This window comes from Haematobia irritans, chromosome 2 (assembly GCF_050003625.1).
Source record: "Haematobia irritans isolate KBUSLIRL chromosome 2, ASM5000362v1, whole genome shotgun sequence".
Classification (NCBI taxonomy): domain Eukaryota; kingdom Metazoa; phylum Arthropoda; class Insecta; order Diptera; family Muscidae; genus Haematobia; species Haematobia irritans.
Window position 1 is genome coordinate 221,533,897 of NC_134398.1, and position 19,306 is coordinate 221,553,202.

The following is a 19,306-nucleotide window of genomic DNA, read 5'->3' on the forward strand; positions in this document are numbered from 1 at the left end:
ATTTATTCTCATAACAATCACACTAGTGACCTTCAGTGGTGTTATTCAAACCATTTTATTAAAATAGACAACGGCATAGTTACAAGTGTTATCCACATACCTCCACATATCACTTACAAGAATAAGAACCTAGCAAAACACGCAAGTCTAGAACTTAAATAGAAAAACAGAGAAATCTCAACACAATCATTTGCCAACAGAACAATTTTAGTTTTTGATTTATTTCTTTACGTTTTTATTTTATTATTATTTTTCTGCATTTTTATCATAAAAAAAAAAAAATAAAACAGACACACAAGACAAGAACGAAAAAAGTGATTTTAGTCAATACAGCCTTGGAAATGAAATGTAGTGTAATAAGGTGAACTGAATTGAACTCCAAATGACATGACAAGTGACACTTTTACCCAAAATGAAGCATATGTCCTTAAGAGAAAGAGAACTGAAGTGTATATTGGTGTGTTCGAAGACTGACAATTATTTAACAGCAAATAAATAAATGTGTTCTAACAAGCATATTTCGGCAAAATTTATTATAAAAAAGGAAATTTCAGCAAAAAATACTATAAAAAGTAAATTTTGGCATTGTTTACTATAAAGTAAAAAGTAAATTAAGGCAAAATTAACTATAAAAAAATTTATTATAAAAAAATATAATTCAGAAAAATTTGCAATGAATAGCAAAATTCGGCAAAATTTGCTATAAAAAGTAAATTTCGAGAAAATTTATTATAAAAGTACATTTCGGCAAAATTTATCATAAACAGTAAATTTTGGCAAAATTTACTGTAAAACTTATATATCGGAAAAATATACCATGGAAAGTAAATTTAGGCAAAATCTACTGTACGAAATAAATTTCATACAAATTTAGAATAAAAAGAAGGTTTGAAGAAAATTTACTATAAAAAGGACATTTTAAGAAAATTTATTATAAAACGGAAATTTTAAGAAAATTTACAATAAGAAGTAGACTTCGAGAAAATTTACACAAAAAAATAAATTTCGGCAAAATTTATTGTAAAAAGTAAATTTAGGCAAATTTTACTGTATCGTCAAAATTTACAATAGAAAGAACATTTCAGAAAAATTTAAAATAGAAAGTAAATTTCAGGAAAATTTACTACAACTATTGAATTACCGTACGAAATACATTTCGGCACAATTTACTATAAAAAGTAAAATTCGGTGAAATTTACTATAAAAAGTAAAAGTAAATTTGAGAAAAATTACCGAAAAATTTTCAATAAAAGTTAAATTTCGCAAAATTAATTATAAAAAGGAAATCTCGGAAAAATTTACTATAAAAAGTAAATGTCTGGAAAATTTACTATAAAAAATATAATTCAAGAAAATTTGAAATAAATAGCAAAATTCGGAAAAATTTACTATAAAAAGTAAATTTCGACAAAATTTAATAAAAAGTAAATTTCGGAAAAATTTATTGTAAAAGTAAATTTCGGCAAAATGGTCTAAAACTTAAATTTCGAAAAAATTTACCGTACGAAATAAATTTTATCAAAATGTAGAATAAAAAGAAAATTTACTTTAATTTTAAGAAACATTACCAAAAAAAAATGGAAATTTTAAGAAGATTTACTATAAAAAGGGAATTTTAGGAAAATTTACAATAAGAAGTAAATTTCGAAAACATTTTTATTATAAAAAGTAAACTTCGGCAAAAATTTCTTCAAAATTTACTGTACAAAGTAAATTTTGTCAAAATGTACAATAAAAAGAAAATTTCAGGATAATTTACAAAAAAAATAATAAATTTCAGTAAAATTTACTACAAAAATTAAATTACTGTACGAAATAAAGTTCGGCAAAATTTACAATAAAAACAAAATTTACAATAAATTTAGACACAATTTAATATAAAAAGTAAAATTTACTATAAAAAGTAAATTTGGGAAAAATTACGGCAAAGTTTTCAATAAAAATCAAATTTCGCAAAATTTATTTAAAAAAAGTAAATTAAATTTCGACTAAATTAAAATAAAAATTAAATTTAATCAAAATGTAATATAAAAAAAATTTCAGGAAATTTTACTACAATAAAGAAATTTTAAGATAATTTACAATAAAAAGTAAATATTGAGAAAATTTACTATAAAAAATGAAATTCGTTAAAATTTTCTGTAAAAAGTACATTTCGGCAAATTTTAATATATAAAAAAAAATTCCGCAAATTTTACTGTACAAAGTAAATTTTCGCAAAATTTGCAATAAAATGTAAATTTCACCAAAATTTACTACAATAAAACAAAATTTACAATATATTTACTTTAAAAAGTAATTTTCGACAAAATTTAGTATAAAAGTACATTTCATAGAAATAGATTAACTTTATATTAAAAGTAAATTTCTGCAAAATTTACTATAAAAATATAATTCGGTAAAGTTTGCAATGAACAGAAAAATTCGGCAAAATTTACTATAAAAAGTACATTTCTGCAAAATATAGTATAAAAAAAGCATTTCTACAAAATTTAGTATAAAAGTACATTTCGGCAAAATTTAGTATTGAAAAACATTTCGGCAAAATCAAAATTTTATTAAATTTCGAAACTTACTTCAAAAAGTAAATATACTATAACAGGTATATACGGCCGTAAGTTCGGCCGAATCTTATGTACCCTCCACCATGGATTGCGAAAGACTGTCATCCACAAATTTCAACTCACTCGGATGAAATTTGCTCCTCGAAGAGGCTCCAAAACCAAATATCGGGATCGGTTTATATGGGGGCTATAAATGATTATGGACTGATATGGACCACTTTTGGCATGGTTGTTAAATATCATATACTACCACCACGTACCAAATTTCAACCAGATCGGATGAATTTTGCTTCTCCAAAAGGCATCGGAGGTCAAATCTGGTGATCGGTTTATATGGGAGCTATGTATAATTATGGACTGATAGGAAACAATTCCTGCATGGTTGTTGGATACCATATACTAACATCACGTACCAAATTTCAACCGAATGGGAAGAATTTTGCTCTTCCAAAATTTTGCTCTTCCAAGATCGGATTATATGGGGGCTATATATAATTATAGACCGATATGGACCAATTTTTGCATGGTCATTAGAGACCATATAATAACATCATGTACCAAATTTCAGCCGGATCGGATGAAATTTGTTTCTCTTAGAGGCTCTGCAAGCCAAATCGGGGGATCGGTTTATATGGGGGCTATATATAATTATGGACCGATATGGACCAATTTTTGCATGGTCATTAGAGACCATATACTAACATCATGTACCAAATTTCAGCCGGATCGGATGAAATTTGCATCTCTTAGAGGCTCCGCAAACCAAATCGGGGGATCGGTTTATATGGGGGCTATATATAATTATGTACCGATGTGAACCAATTTTTTCGACTCAGAATTTCACCACGACCCAGATTATATATACTTTATGGGGTCTCAGAGCAATATTTCGATGTGTTACAAACGGAATGACAAAGTTAATATACCCCCCATCCTATGGTGGAGGGTATAAAAAGTAAATTTCGACAAAATTTATTGTAAAACGTAAATTTAAGGAAAATATATTTTAAAAATGAAATTTCGGCAAAATTTGCTACAATAATTAAATTTCGGCAAAATTTATATAAAAATTAAATCACGTCAAAATTTTCTGTAAAATCTAAATTTCGGCAAAATTTTTTATAAGAAGTAAACTCGGCAAAATTTCCTATTAAAATGAAATTTTGACAAAATTTACTATAAAAAATAAAAAAAGGTAACATTTAAAAAAATTTTAAAAAAGTAAATTTGGGTCAAATTTACTATAAAAATTAAATTACGAAAAAATTTATTGTAAAAAGTAATTGTAGACAAAATATTTAAAAAAAAATAAATTTCAACAAAATTTATTATAAAAAGTAAATCTTGCCAAAATTTATTATAAAACAATTGGCAATATTAAAAAAAAGAAAAATTTCGACGAGAATTACCAAACAATGTACATTACGGCAAAATTTACTATAAAAATAAAATTTCGACAACATTTACTATAAAAAGAAAACATAAACAAAATTAACTATAAAAATCAAATTTCAACAAAATTTACCTTAGAAAGTAATTTTCGGCAAAATAAAAAAAAATTATTTCGCAAAATTTACTATAATTAAAAAAAATTACTAATTAAGCTTCGAAAAATTTACTATAAAAATTAAATTACGAAAAAATTTATTGTAAAAAGTAATTGTCGGCAAAATATTCAATAAAAAAATAAATTTCAACAAAATTTATTATAAAAAGTAAATCTTGGCAAAATATACTATAAAATGAAATTGTCAGCAATATTTAGTATGAAAATAAAATTTTCGGCGAGAATTGCTATAAAAAGTACATTTCGGTAAAATTTACTATAAAAATTAAATTTTGGCAATATTTTCCAATAAAAGTAAATTTCAGTAATATGTACTAAAAAAAGTAAATTTTGGCAAAATTTACAATACAAAATAAATTTCGGTAAAATTTACAAAAAAATAATATACTACTATTTCATATATTTTGCCAAACGTTTTAACCATTTTTTAAATCTAACTTGTATCTACAAGTTCTGAGACACCCCAATATAGCCAGGTGTTTATTTGCTTTGTAGATTTATTCCATAGGTACTAACGACATTCACAATTCCTGAAGTATTGTAATATATATAAATATCTATTTAAAATCCATAGATACGTACATATGTATATGTTGGCTTCATGTGAGGCCCGTGTTTGAAAACTTATATATATTTATTGTTTAGGATAGTGTTGATGTAATGGTATGACTAAAAGTCTATTTTCAAGCTATGTATTGTCGTATATTTCCTTCTTGTAAAAAATAAACACTTTAAAGAAAAGCTGACATAATTACGATTTCTATTTGACAGCGTTTGTTAACATAAAGGCTTTTAATTCATTATTAAAAAACATAGAGATAAAAGTGATAGATTGGGGAAAAACGTATCATACATTTTTTATAAGGTATTTCTTTAATTTTTATACCCACCACCATAGAATGGTGACGGGGGTATAATAAGTTTGTCATTCCGTTTGTAACGCATCGAAATATCGATTTCCGACTATATAAAGTATATATATTCTTGATCAGGGAGAAATTCTAAGACGATATAACGATGTCCGTCTGTCCGTCTGTCTGTCTGTCTGTCTGTCTGTCTGTCTGTTGTAATCACGCTACAGACTTCAATAATGAAGCAATCGTGCTGAAATTTTGCACAAGCTCGTCTTTTGTCTGCAGGCAGGTCAAGTTCGAAGATGGGCTATATCGGTCCAGGTTTTGATATAGTCCCCATATAAACCGACCTCCCGATTTGGGGTCTTGGGCTTATAGAAATCGTAGTTTTTATCCAATTTGCCTGAAATTTGAAATCTGGAGGTATTTTATGACCATAAAGAGGTGTGCCAAAAATGGTGAGTATCGGTCCACGTTTTGGTATAGCCCCCATATAGACCGATCTCCCGATTTTACTTCTTGGGCTTATAGAAACCGCAGTTTTTATTCAATTTACCTGAAATTTGAAATCTAGAGGTATTGTAGGACCACAAATACGTGTGCCAAAAATTGTGAGTATCGGTCCATATTTTGGTATAGCCCCCATATAGACCGATCTCCCGATTTTACTTCTTGGGCTTATAGAAAACGCAGTTTTTATTCAATTTACCTGAAATTTGAAATCTAGAGGTATTGTAGGACCACAAATACGTGTGCCAAAAATTGTGAGTATCGGTCCATATTTTGGTATAGCCCCCATATAGACCGATCTCCCGATTTGGGGTCTTGGGCTTATAGAAACCGTAGTTTTTATCCAATTTGTCTGAAATTGGAAATCTAGAGGTATTTTAGGACCATAAAGAGGTGTGCCAAAAATTGTGAGTATCGATCCATATTTTGGTATAGCTCCCATATAGACCGATTCCCCAATTTTACTTCTTGGGCTTCTAGAATCCGAAGTTTTTATCCTATTTGCCTGAAATTGGAAATCTAGAGGTATTTTCGGGTCACAAAGAGGTGTGCCGAAAATAGTGAGTATCGGTCCATATTTTAGTATAGCCCCCATAAGAACGATCTCCCGATTTAACTCCTTGGGTTTCTAGAAACCGTAGTTTTTATCTGATATGCCTGAAATTGTAAATATTCTGGTATTTTAGGCTCACAAAAACGTGTATCGGATTAAGTTTTTATCGGTCCATTTGGTAATGCCTCCATATAGACCGACTTCATTTCTTGAGGGTGTAGAAGGCGCACTGATCATGAAAATTGCTTGAAACTCAATGTAAAATTTCCAGATTTTGCTTCTACAGATTTAAGATTTCAAATCAAGACGTTATTTTATAATTTTCTTGCACACTTACAAGAGATGTTAATGATTCCTCTAAACCTCAAACAAAAATGGTTCTTATAAATCCAGAATCTGATATAGTCCTCATAGGTGAAATCTTTACATTTATCTTCGGGTTGTGTCCTCAAGTCCTCAAGCCCTCCTGAAATTTCAAAGGAAACCCTAATATTTGGTTCATGGTGGTGGGTATTTAAGATTCGGCCCGGCCGAACTTACTGCTGTATATACTTGTTTATAGATAATTTTACAGTATTTCAATTAATTCCGTATAATGATAAAGTACCAGGTGAGGTATAAGTACTATTACTAAAAATGGCCTAGGTGACGTATGGTTATTGCAATTAGTATACGTTCAGGGTTTTACAAAATTCCATATATCATCGTTGAGTACCGTGTGAGGTATAAGGACTACTAACAGAAATGCCTATGGGGCGTATGGTTATTCCAATTAAAAAAAAAAAAACTAATAATAAAATAGTATGCCTTTATTGGAACTTGACAGTAGAATAGGATACTAGGCCGATAGGTATCTGAAAAGGCCTACATTTTATTGATATTTGAGCTTGGCAGGGACCATACGTTTAAACCATAAACAAACGGTAAGCTACTTTAATTCTTCTTGATTTGAATGGAATGAAGAAAAATACCTTTCATTTATTATTTGGAGCTAATCACTTAATATCAATAGTTTTCGTTTTTGTTCACACAACATCCCTTAACAAAAGTCCTTGTTAATTACCATCACTTATTTAAGTAGACCATTCATATGTAATTCGTTTACTTTGCAGTTAGGATAAAATACTTTAGTTAAGTATTACAGTTTGTTACCTCTCTCTCTCTCCTTCTCTCCTCATTTCCTTACTTACCTTATTCCAATACGCTTTTTTTGCCTTTCATTTCTCCTTGTAAATAATTTGACCTTTCCTAAAATGATTGTGGGTCAAGTTGTGGGGTGTTTTGTTTTCTTTCTCTTGCTTTCCTTTGTAATTTTCATTTTCTCTTTATTAAATTTGATGAAGAATACAGATCTAAATATAAATTTGGTTTAGTCTTTTTCTTATTATCATATATGTATGTATTTTTTTCATGTTATAATCGTAGGTTTATTTACATTTTCTATAACGCTTAGGAATACAATTACAAGGTAAAGAATACTAATAGAAAAAAATCAAATAAAAAAACGAGAGATAAAATGTCTTAATAAGCAGGAATCTAAAGCTGATTCATTTCCACAAGTATTAGGGGATGGATTAAATTGGCAAAATAATTACATGGCATTTTAATAAAAATTTGTGATTTTATTTTAAAATATTATAGGTGTTTTATTACACTGAAAACAAAATTAATTAACATTTTTAAAGAAATAAAGACAAAATATTTATTTGCAAATTTTATTGATTTGATAAAGGGTGATAGGTCAAAATTTGGTCAATATAAACTTGACGTATTTCTTTCAATTTTGCATTTAAAAAACCTGAACACCCCTCATTTTGAAGGTGTGTGTGTAGAATGTTGCTCCTATTTTGATTTTGGAATTCACTCTTCAGTTGTCAAAATGCCGTCCAAGCAAGAAGAGCAGCGTATCAAAATTTTGCTCGCGCATCGCGAAAATCCGAGCTACTCTCACGCAAAGCTGGCAAAATCGCTAAAAGTTGCCAAATCAACCGTTACAAATGTAATTAAAGTGTTTGGGGAACGTTTATCGACAGCCAGGAAGTCTGGATCGGGGGGAAATCGAAAACCGGAAGCCGCTGAGACGACAAAGAGAGTTGCCGGTAGTTTCAAGCGAAACCCTAACCTCTCTCTCCGAGATGCCGCAAATAAGCTGGGTGTATCGTCTACAACCATGCATCGAGCCAAAAAACGAGCCGGACTATCGACTTACAAGAAGGTAGTGACTCCAAATCGCGATGATAAACAAAATACGACGGCCAAAGCGCGATCCCGGAGGCTGTACACGACGATGCTGACGAAGTTTGACTGCGTGGTAATAGACGACGAAACCTACGTCAAAGCCGACTACAAGCAGCTTCCGGGACAGGAGTTTTATACGGCAAAAGGAAGGGGAAAGATAGCATATATTTTCAAGCACATAAAACTGTCAAAGTTCGCTAAGAAATATCTGGTTTGGCAAGCCATCTGTACCTGTGGCTTGAAAAGCAGCATTCTCATAGCTTCCGGGACTGTCAACCAAGAAATTTACGTGAAAGAGTGTTTGAATAAACGTCTGCTGCCTTTCCTGAAGAAACACGGCTGTTCCGTACTGTTTTGGCCGGATTTGGCATCTTGCCATTACGGTAAAAAGGCCATGGAGTGGTACGCCGCCAACAACGTGCAGGTGGTTCCCAAGGACAAGAACCCTCCCAACACGCCAGAGCTCCGCCCAATTGAGAAATACTGGGCTATTGTCAAGCGGAACCTAAAGAAGACCAAAAAACTGCTAAGGACGAGCAGCAGTTCAAGGCAAACTGGCTTTCTGCGGCGAAGAAGGTGGACAAGGTGGGTGTACAAAATCTGATGGCAGGTGTCAAGCGTGAGGCCCGGCAATTCGGATTAGGAAAAGCGAAAGCCTAACTGAATATTTTTCCTGAATTTTATACTAATTGAACTTGAAAAATAAATTTAATTTGATTTTTTAAATAAACGATTTCACCGATTTACACGCGTTTTCCCTTGACCAAATTTTGACCGTATCACCCTTTAACTTTTTTGATCAAAGCGGATTAAAATTAATGGAACCAATTAATTGTTTTAACTGATCTAATTGATTTCAAAATTTTACAGAAATATATTGAAATAAATATATACTCTAAAAAAATAATATTAATTTTTTAAATTAAATTTTTTATAGAAATTACAAAATATTCAATTAAGTTGGTTCAATTTAATTGGTTCTATTAATTTTTTAATCAACTGCATATATTAATTTTCTTGAGTAAAGCAGTTTCAATTAATAACTGATTAAATCAATTAATTTCGACATTGAAGTCAAAAGGATTTTTTTCTGTGTATTTTTTGGATTTACTTTAACTTTTAAGAAAGTAATAAATATCTATACATTTATTTTAGTCGCATTTTTGTTTTTGGAATATTTTATTTATCATCTTCAAAAAAAATATAATTATTGTTATAACAATTTCTTTCAACACATCACCTTCCCATATTTTATTAAACAAAACAGATTTGAGTCCAAAACATAATTGATCTGTAAAAATTGAAACCTATAGTAGTTTCTATAATTGTCTAGCAATCTGAAAATTTAAGCACATTTGATGTGTGCAATGCATTTGCCTTCCAGTGGTACTATATTGATTTAGTTAAAATTCCCAGTAGCTTCCTTGAAACGAAAAAAATTCGAATAAATTAATATACCCTAAAGGAAGTTACTGCAAATTTCCACTGACGGATCCATTATAGGACTGCTATCGGTATGGTATGGTCTAGTTAATCACAATTTTTAAATTTTTTATGTATACTATTAAATATTCTACTCTTTTACTATTGCAACCTTTTTAGAACTACACATTTACTAAATCACAATTATCAAAAACATAATTGATCTGTAAAAATTGAAACCTAAAGTAGATTCTATAACGGTATAGCATTCTGACAATGTAAGCAGCCTTGATGTGTGCAATGCTTTAACCCTGCAGTGGTAATACACTATTTTAGTTTAATATCTCATTATCTTCCTTACATGGAAACTATTCGAATTAATTGATGTATGCTATGGGAAATTAGTACAAATTACGATTGGAGGACCTATCACAGGACTGGTATCGATGGTCCAGTTTATCGCAATTTTTAAATTTTACTATATATTATTAAATTCTATTGCCTTTTGATATTATAATCTTATTCAAACTTCACATTTACTGAAATACAATTATCAAAGAAAAAATAATTGATCTGTAAAAATTTAAACCGAATGTAGCTTTTATTAGGGTATAGCATTCCGAAAATGTAAGCAGCTTTGATGTGTGCAATGCCTTTGCCTTCCAGTGGTACTATACTATTTATGTTGAATTTCCCAGTAGCTTCCTTGCAGCGAAATAATTCGAATACATTTATGTACCCTAACGGAAAATAGTACAATTTACGGTTGAAGGACCTAGCACAGGACTGTTATCAATGCTTAGGTTTATCGCAATTTTTAAATTTTCATTTAGTGAGAGGTTTTCTTTATTTTCCAATTAAAAGTAATCTCTCATAAGAGGACACCTTCCAAATGTGGAAAATATTTAGGCGACCGTGGGTGACCACTTCTGAGAGGTTTCACTGTACACATTTACTGAAATACAATTATTAGAATTATTTTTTGTTCAATATATTGTAAAACTGTTCTTTTCTTGTGACGATTCGCATGCTTAACATACAATGATAAAAGGTAATAACAACTCCTTATTTTTAAATAAAAAAAGTTTTATAGCCAAAACATAATTGATTTGTAAAAATTAAAGCCGAAACTAGGTTTTATTAGGGTCTAGTAGTATGAAAAATTCATCAGTCTTGCAATGAAACAATGTGAACCAATTGATATAAGTAAACTGTAAAGAGATTTAATTTCTTCATGTCCTAGACCATTCTGGCTTAAAATGAAATTGAATTTGTGTGTATTAATTGGGTACAATGATTATAGAATATTAAAACACCACGCAAATTTGAATGCATATTTTCCCTTTGTATGTTAGATCAAGTAGATTTTTGTCATTCCACTTGGGACCATAGGACATTAGCAAGAAAATTCCAGTCTATTCAAGCACATAACTGATCTAACAAAATTGATATAAACATTTAATTTGGGATAACTCTTACTCTAAAAAGGTAAAAAAAGATTTGATGTGTGCAACTCTTTGTCGCATATCCATCAGGATTTGTTTAAGGTCTAAGCTCAAGGGAATTGATCTATTAATACAAAATCTAAGACACATTTTTAGAATATGCTATGCTTCTCCTTAAGTAATTGGAGTCCATGTGTGCAGTAAATTTGACCATGAAATCGTTATATTAAGTTATTATATTCGGGTATCAGCTGTTTACATTTTTCAATCAGAAGTTCGAAAAGCGTTCTCACGTGTGTATCAGAACAACTAACTTTTTGAGAGGTGTGAAAAATGTGTGCTGTCCGGTGTACAGTGTGGTGAAACCCAGTGAAAACTCTGAGATTTTACATTTTTTATAGATGCTCTAGAATTTTCTACAGGCAATGACTCGTATGCACACATTTGGTTTTCGTTGTAATAGAAATGCCTGAATTCATCTAGTCAATATGTGGAAGCCTACTTCCATGTGTGAACAAAATGCTAGCAACAATTTCATTCAGTTTTTTTTTCTCGGGGAAAATAATTGATTTTGAAAAACTGTTATCGTCGAACATTAGCCAATGGCATTTACAATTTATAGTTGCTCATAGTTATAATGTGTGCAGCAGCCAGTCTATCTCCAATATTTGTCTTAAGGTTATAATGACGAATTTTGGTATATAAATTCGTAATTACAATTAATATCAGTTTGGTGGAATATTTGAAGTATTTGATTTGTTAATTATGTAGCACATGGCAAATTAAAAAAAAAAATCTCCCGAAACTATAGATTTCCAATTGTGATAGTTTCCTTATATCTTATTTTAATAGAAGGTGACATTTCCTTGTTTTTTTTTTTTAAGACAAATTTCTTTATAATAAATCTTGACGACATAAATTCTTCAATATTCTCAAATATTTTGCCAAATTTATTGCCACCCCTAATACCTATGGAAACATCTATGCAAATAATTTTTGGTTTAAGGTATAAGTATATGTATATATGGGGATAAAATTGCCATTACCCCCTCAATAAGAGTGGAATTAATAAAAATGGAATTGTTGAAGTAAAATACATTTTTTTTGGTTTTGTTTTCTCCAATCAAATAAACCAGGGAAATGGTCTAAGTCTAAGCCTATCTAGGGATCAGTTGCTAATTCCTCTTTGCATACATCCATGGGCACCACCATAGTATCACCAGTTACGCCATTACTAATAAGCTCTTGCGGTTCTTTCACAGGTTTACGCAAACGCAATAAAACGGGATAATGAAGATCAGCATCATACAGAGATGAATTCATTAATTCCAAATGACGTTTCCATATGGTCTCGTTGTAACGTTGGGTAAGAGATACTAGAAAACCTTGTTTCACAGCCTCTTCAATGAATAAGGACATTGTTTTACCACGTCTGGGTGCCATAACAAGGGCTTCTCCTCGCGATGACAGATAATACCAAATTGTATCCACCAATGAGGACCGAGCCTCATCGAAAAATAAACAATCAGCTGAGAGAATAACATCAAATTTTTCAGCTTCCGAAGGAGAACGATTAACTTTATCCTCCCATTTGAGTACGGAACATTTGGTATAGCAGGCCATTTCATTGAGACAGACAGTTTTCTTGACATTTTCCACAGAGACCTCATTGCCATCGGTTAAATGGACTGCATAGGGTTTGGCATATTTCGATAGCATTAGACCTGAGAGACAGGTGAAACCACCTCCCAATTCCAATATCCATTTGCCATTGTACGAATCCAAATCCGAAAGGACAAAGGCTGTTAGAGCTTCTTCCGAAGGCCATACACATATATTGCCGGTATTATTGAAACCCATCAAATCGGAGGCGGTTAAATGACGTTCCATGTGATGAATATTCACAGTAAACTCCTGATGGCTATTCGCATTGGCATCCAAAATTACTTTGTATTTATACCAATTTTCCGCTTTACCCAAATAATTGAGGGTACCATGATCTTCAAAGCTATCCTGGCGCAATAAATCGAATGACTTGAAACGTCTCACTGAGGCATTTTGATCTGCCGCACATTCCTCACCCGATGACGATACAGTCTCTTCGGAATCTTTACGCAGCACTTTGGCCAATATCTTCCAACGTTTACGGGCAGTGTTCTGTGTGACTGGTGTGGCTGGTGGTGTTAGAGGTAATATGGCTTTAATATCATCACATTTGACGGTTAGTGGTTGCATTTTTGGACTAGAACTGGAATTCATGATTATTGTACTGGTGTCTAAGGGGACGGCATTATTTGGTGTCGTCGTCGATGTCACTGCCTTTGCAGTTGCTTCAATTGTTGTTGCTCCCATTGTCGTCGTACCTTTTGCAGATGACTCTGTTAAGCTGGGTGGTGGCGGTGATGGTGATGGCGTAGGTGATGTTTCTTGACTTTTGTAGACTCTTGTATTTGCACCATTCTCTTTTATGGTATTCAGGGTATTATCGATATCATAATCCCACATTATTGATATGGACGATAATTGCTGCTGATTTGCTATTGAGGTTTGTATGGGCTTTAGTATATGTGTTTCGGTATTTGCTTGACAAACCTCACTAGGATTTTGTACTGATGACATTGACATTATATTTTTAGTTAATTTGTAATTTTAAAATACGTTTTTTTTGTTGGGATTTTAGTTTCTTTATATTGATTTATATACAGTGAGTATTTGTAGATTTATTGAGTATACACTGTTTCTGATATGGCTTTATTGAGTATGATGAGTTTTGTAATTGATGATTTTCGACTTATATTTTATCCATTTATATTAGATTTTTATTTTGAGGATTTCTATAATAGTAGTAGGTATTATGATCACTTATAGCTTTAATATGGTGGTTATAGTTGTGATAAAATTTTATTTGTACAAATCTGAAAAGAAACAGAATATGGAGAAAAAGTTTATTAAATTGATAATATGAAAAACTTAACCTAAGTTAATTGATATTAATAAATTATAAACATTAGAAAAACTATTTTTATGTGTGCAAAGATTTCTATTTAATATCATTCAAGGGATACGAAATTGACATTTTCTATAAAAATAAAATTTTGACAAAATATTCTATAGAAATAAAATTTTGGCAACATTTTCTATAGAAATAAAATTTTGACAAAATTGTCTATAGAAACAAAATTTTCTATAGAAACAAAATTTTTACAAAATTTTCCATCAAAATAAAATTTTGACAAAATTTTCTATAGAAATAAAATTTTGACAAAATTTTCTATAGAAATAAAATTTTGACAAAATTTTCTATAGAAATAAAATTTGGACAAAATTCTCTCTAGGAATAAAGTTTTGACAAAATTTTCTATAGAAATAAAATTTTGACAAAATTGTATATAGAAATAAGATTTTGACAAAATTTTCTAAAGAAATAAAATTTTGACAAAATATTCTATAGAAATAAAATTTTGACAAAATTTTCTATAGAAATAAAAGTTTGGAAAAATTTTCTATAGAAATAAAATTTTGACAAAATTTTCTAGAAATAAAATTTTGACAAAAATTTTTCCATAGAAATAAAATTTTGACAATATTTTCTATAGAAATAAAAGTTTGGAAAAATTTTCTATAGAAATAAAATTTTGACAAAATTTTCTAGAAATAAAATTTTGACCAAATTTTCTTTAGAAATAAAATTTTGACAAAATTTTCTATAGAAATAAAATGTTGACAAATTTTTCGATAGAAATAAAATTTTGACAAAATGTTCTATAGAAATAAAATTTTGACAAAATTTTCTATAGAAATAAAATTTTGACAAAATTTTCTATAGAAATAAAATTTTGACAAAATTTTCTATAGAAATAAAATTTTGACAAAATTTTCTATAGAAATAAAATTTTGACAAAATTTTGTATAGAACTAAAATTTTGAACAAAATTATCTATAGAAATAAAATTTTGACAAAATTATCTATAGAAATAAAATTTTGACAAAATTGTCTATGAAATAAAATTTTTACAAAATTTATTTGGACAAAAATTTCTATAGAAATAAAGTTTTGACAGAATTTTTTATAGAAATTAAATTTTGACAACATATTCTATAGAAATAAAATTTTGACAAAATTTTCTATAGAAATAAAATTTTGAAAAAATTTTCTATAGAAATAAAATTTTGAAAAAATTTTCTATAGAAATAAAATTTTGAACAAAATTTTCTATAGAAATAAAATTTTGACAAAATTATCTATAGAAATAAAATATTGACAAAATTTTCTATAGAAATAAAATTTTGACACAATTTTCTAAAAAAATAAAATTTTGAAAAAAATTGCTATTAAATAAAATTTTGACGAAATTTCTATAGAAATAAAATTTTGACAAAATTTTCTATAGAAATGAAATTTTGACAAAATTTTCCATAGAAATAAAATTTTGACAAAATTTTCTATAGAAATAAAATTTTGACAAAATTTTCTATAAAAAAAAATTGTGACTAAATTTTCTATAGAAATAACATTTTGACAAAATTTTCTATAGAAATAAAATTTGGACTAAATTTTCTATAGAAATAAAATTTTGACAAAATTGTCTGTAGAAATAAAATTTTTACAATATTTTCTATAGAAATAAAATTTGTACAATATTTTCTATAGAAATAAAATTTTGACAAAGTTCTTCTATAGAAATAAAATTTTGACAAAATTTTCTATAGAAATAAAATGTTGCACATTCCTCATCAGCATCCTCTACTTCCACCAAAACCAATTCAACCAATTATCAGAATAAATTCGGGCAGTTCACTAAACCCAAAGTGATCCACACGTGAACCTTCCGAAAAAAGGTTTATGATAGCCGGCTTTTGCCGAAATAAATCTGTACAAATATAAAATTTTGAAAAAATTTTCTATAGAAATAAAATGTTGATAAAATTTTCTATAGAAATAAAATTTTTACAATTTTTTCTATAGAAATAAAATTGTTACAATATTTTCGATAGAAATAAAATGTTGCCAAATTTGCTACAGAAATAAAATTTTGACAAAAATTTTTCTATAGAAATAAAAGTTTGGAAAATTTTTCTATAGAAATAAAAGTTTGGAAAAATTTTCTATAGAAATAAAATTTTGACAAAAATTTTTTTATAGAAATAAAATTTTGACAAAATTTTTTTTAGAAAGAAAATTTTGACAAAATTTTCTATAGAAATAAAATTTTGAGAAAATTTGCTATAAAAATAAAATTGTAGTTAAATTTTCTATAGATATAAAATTTTAACAAAATTTTGTATAGAAATAAAATTTTGACAACATTTTCTATAGAAATAAAATTTTGAGAAAATTTTCTATAAAAATAAAATTGTGATTAAATTTTCTATAGATATAAAATTTTAACAAATTTTTCTATAGAAATAAAATTTTGACAAATTTTTCTATAGAAATAAAATTTTTACAAAATTTTCTATAGAAATAAAATTTTGACAAAATTTCTATAGAAACAAAATAAATATTTTTCACTATTTTCTTGAGGGTGCTTAACGCGGTACATCCACCGGAGATATATGTATATCAACTCCATTTTTTGTTTTGCACAGGGAAAGGCCTCAGTTAGTAGTTCCTTGAATTTCTTCCATGACAGTTTCTTCTCGCGCGAAAGTAATGATGACAGTTCTAAACGTAAAGCAGCGTAAAATACCGTGAACATGTCGTACCAAATCAATATTTGCTTAACACACTCCACATTTACAATCCATTCGCGAGACAGAACTGAATCCGGACGTGATGGGTTAAATACAGGGACTAATCTTTCGCATTCCTCAATGCCAGACCACATAGCCCCCGATGAAGCTGCAATTAACGCCGACTCTTCATCGGAGATAAGCCGACTGCTTATAGATTTCTTTATATTTTCCAACTCCAATTCATTGTTGTAGCCATGTTGCGGGAAGATATATTACTTTTTAAAATGTTTTCTTTTTTAAAAAATTTCTATTCCAATTATCTTTTTTTTTTGACAGCCCACTTCGGATAAAAAAATCTAACATAACTTATCGAGACGCCTGCTACTACTGCTTATTGAACCTTTTTCAGAAATCAATGACAGCCATGCCGACAAGCGCACACATATAGTCCGAGGCAGGATTTTCCTCAGTTTTGTTCAGTTGCAAGTACTTAGCTCTCTAATGCCCCCATTTTGTTTGCCAGCTGATTAAATATTAGAAAATATTATTAAAAAATTCAAAGCCTCTTGAACAATTTTAATTAGTCATCTTACAGAATTTATTGTACGCTGCGGTTTAACCAAGTTTAAAGACACCCCACCCTAATATATGCATACAATTTATTACAAAATATATATGTAGTGAATATAAACTATATATAAATATGCACATATTTATATGAAATATATATGGATATATTTCTAAATACATACATACTGTCTATGTATATACCACAATGTATATATACATATGTATGTATTTTGTTATTGTAACTTATTCTCTATATTCGAACAAAGTGAAATATGAAAAACAAAAGATTTATTGTTAGCCATGCAATGCAACAAAATGTTGCCAAAACATAACTCTTCTTCTTTTTCTTTGCATTTTCTTGTCGAACGCTGCTGCATGAAATTTGTCTTTGGGCCAAAGATGACATTTACGTCATGTCCGTCTGTTTCCCATCTCTTACTTCCCTTGTGTAGTCTAACCCGATTTTTATTTGTCTATCTATCAGTTGCAGGCCTTGTATTTCTTCATTTCTGCTTGCTGGGGGACCCAAAAGTCATTGCTGCCACACGATTTTAGTTGCCAATCTTATGTAGCATTTGCAGTTGTTGCAATAGTTTTTCATATGATTTTTGTTGTTCTATTATAGATGGCTGACTGGCTGGCTGGCTGCCTTTGAGAAACATATATTTGTTGCTGTTGTCTCTGTGATTGCTGATGCTTTTGGGGGTTTGTTTTGAGGGCACTTGGCATTCATTTCAAGAATTTGCGGTACAGTGTAAAATTTAATTTGATGTCAATTCGTTAGAGATTCCGAGAATCATTTGTGAAAAGAAAATTTTCATTAATTAAATGTAAATAATGTCTTTTGATACAATTAGAAATAATTTACTAATTAAAGGGCAGTTTGATTAATTAATTACTATTACAATAATATCGAGGTCGCATGTAGGTTAGAAAGGTTGGGTAGAAAGATGACAGTAACAGATCTCCTAATTGTCTATTAATTGTATTCATAAAGTTTTCTCTATACTCCAAGCGATTATTTAATAAAAACAATTATGAGAAATATTACGCTAAAAAAAACCAAACTAATTTTCTTATCCATTGCCCAAAAATTATTAAAGTGAATTATGTCGTCAATAATCTCATTAAAGGCATGAATGCTGTCGCAAATTGAGCGAATGAAAATCTGAACTGAAATGCAATGACGACTTAATTTTTTTCCATTAAGTAGCATTGCCTTGAACATAAAATGGTTTGGATGAGCTGTATGTTATATTATATACAAATATTGTATGTACACCGAAAAATAAGATAACTTCACACTGAAAAAAGTTTTTACGTTGCCAAAAAGTTTGCTGTTATACTAACGATTGTGCTATTTATTCCGAGAAACAGAAGAAAAAACGAAAGTGTCCTTACATTTAAGATTAAATTTCCTTTTAAATTTGAGATTTACGTAATTAATATTAGAAAACAAACTGGAACACATTCAAAACTCTTTAAAAGCAGTGCTTCCAAAAAAGTAATTTGAATCCCCAATTTGTGTTACGGAAGTGGTGCCAACTTGGATCATCTCCAATGAATTTTACATGGGCTAGTCATAGAACGGAAGTATTCCATTTTTGGATCCTTTGCATTGCTGTAGAAGTTGCGCCTTGGAAGTTCATTTGGATGAAGAGGTTTTAAAAAGCTAAAAAATATTTGTTATTTTCAGCTTAAAAAGCATAGCGTTGACTAAACTACAAGAGTAGTTTAACCAACAGAAGAAAATACTGTTTGTCAAATTGATTTGGGCAAAGCCCTATAGACTGCAAGATGGTTGGATGGTCGCACGTTTCGGAATTACCACATTCCTCATCAGCATCCTCTACTTGCAGCAAAACTATCAACCAATTATCAGAATAAATTCAGGCAGTTCATTAAAA

General features: G+C 29.4%; 1 protein-coding gene across 3 annotated transcripts in view; it reads right to left on the reverse strand.

Moving 5' to 3' along the window:
• Positions 1-7,448: 7,448 nt before the first annotated feature.
• The window catches only part of LOC142227145 (calmodulin-lysine N-methyltransferase), a 68,707-nt gene continuing 56,849 nt past the window's right edge, over positions 7,449-19,306 (reverse strand). For 2 of the 3 annotated variants that reach the window (XM_075297514.1, XM_075297515.1), the window contains exon 2: positions 7,449-14,068. In XM_075297514.1, coding sequence (XP_075153629.1) covers positions 12,315-13,778 — 1,464 coding nt within the window. In that variant the 5' untranslated portion in view covers positions 13,779-14,068 and the 3' untranslated portion in view covers positions 7,449-12,314. Of the gene's footprint in view, positions 14,069-16,859; positions 17,196-19,306 lie in introns of those variants that run through there. The other variant, XM_075297513.1, reaches the window with a different exon arrangement.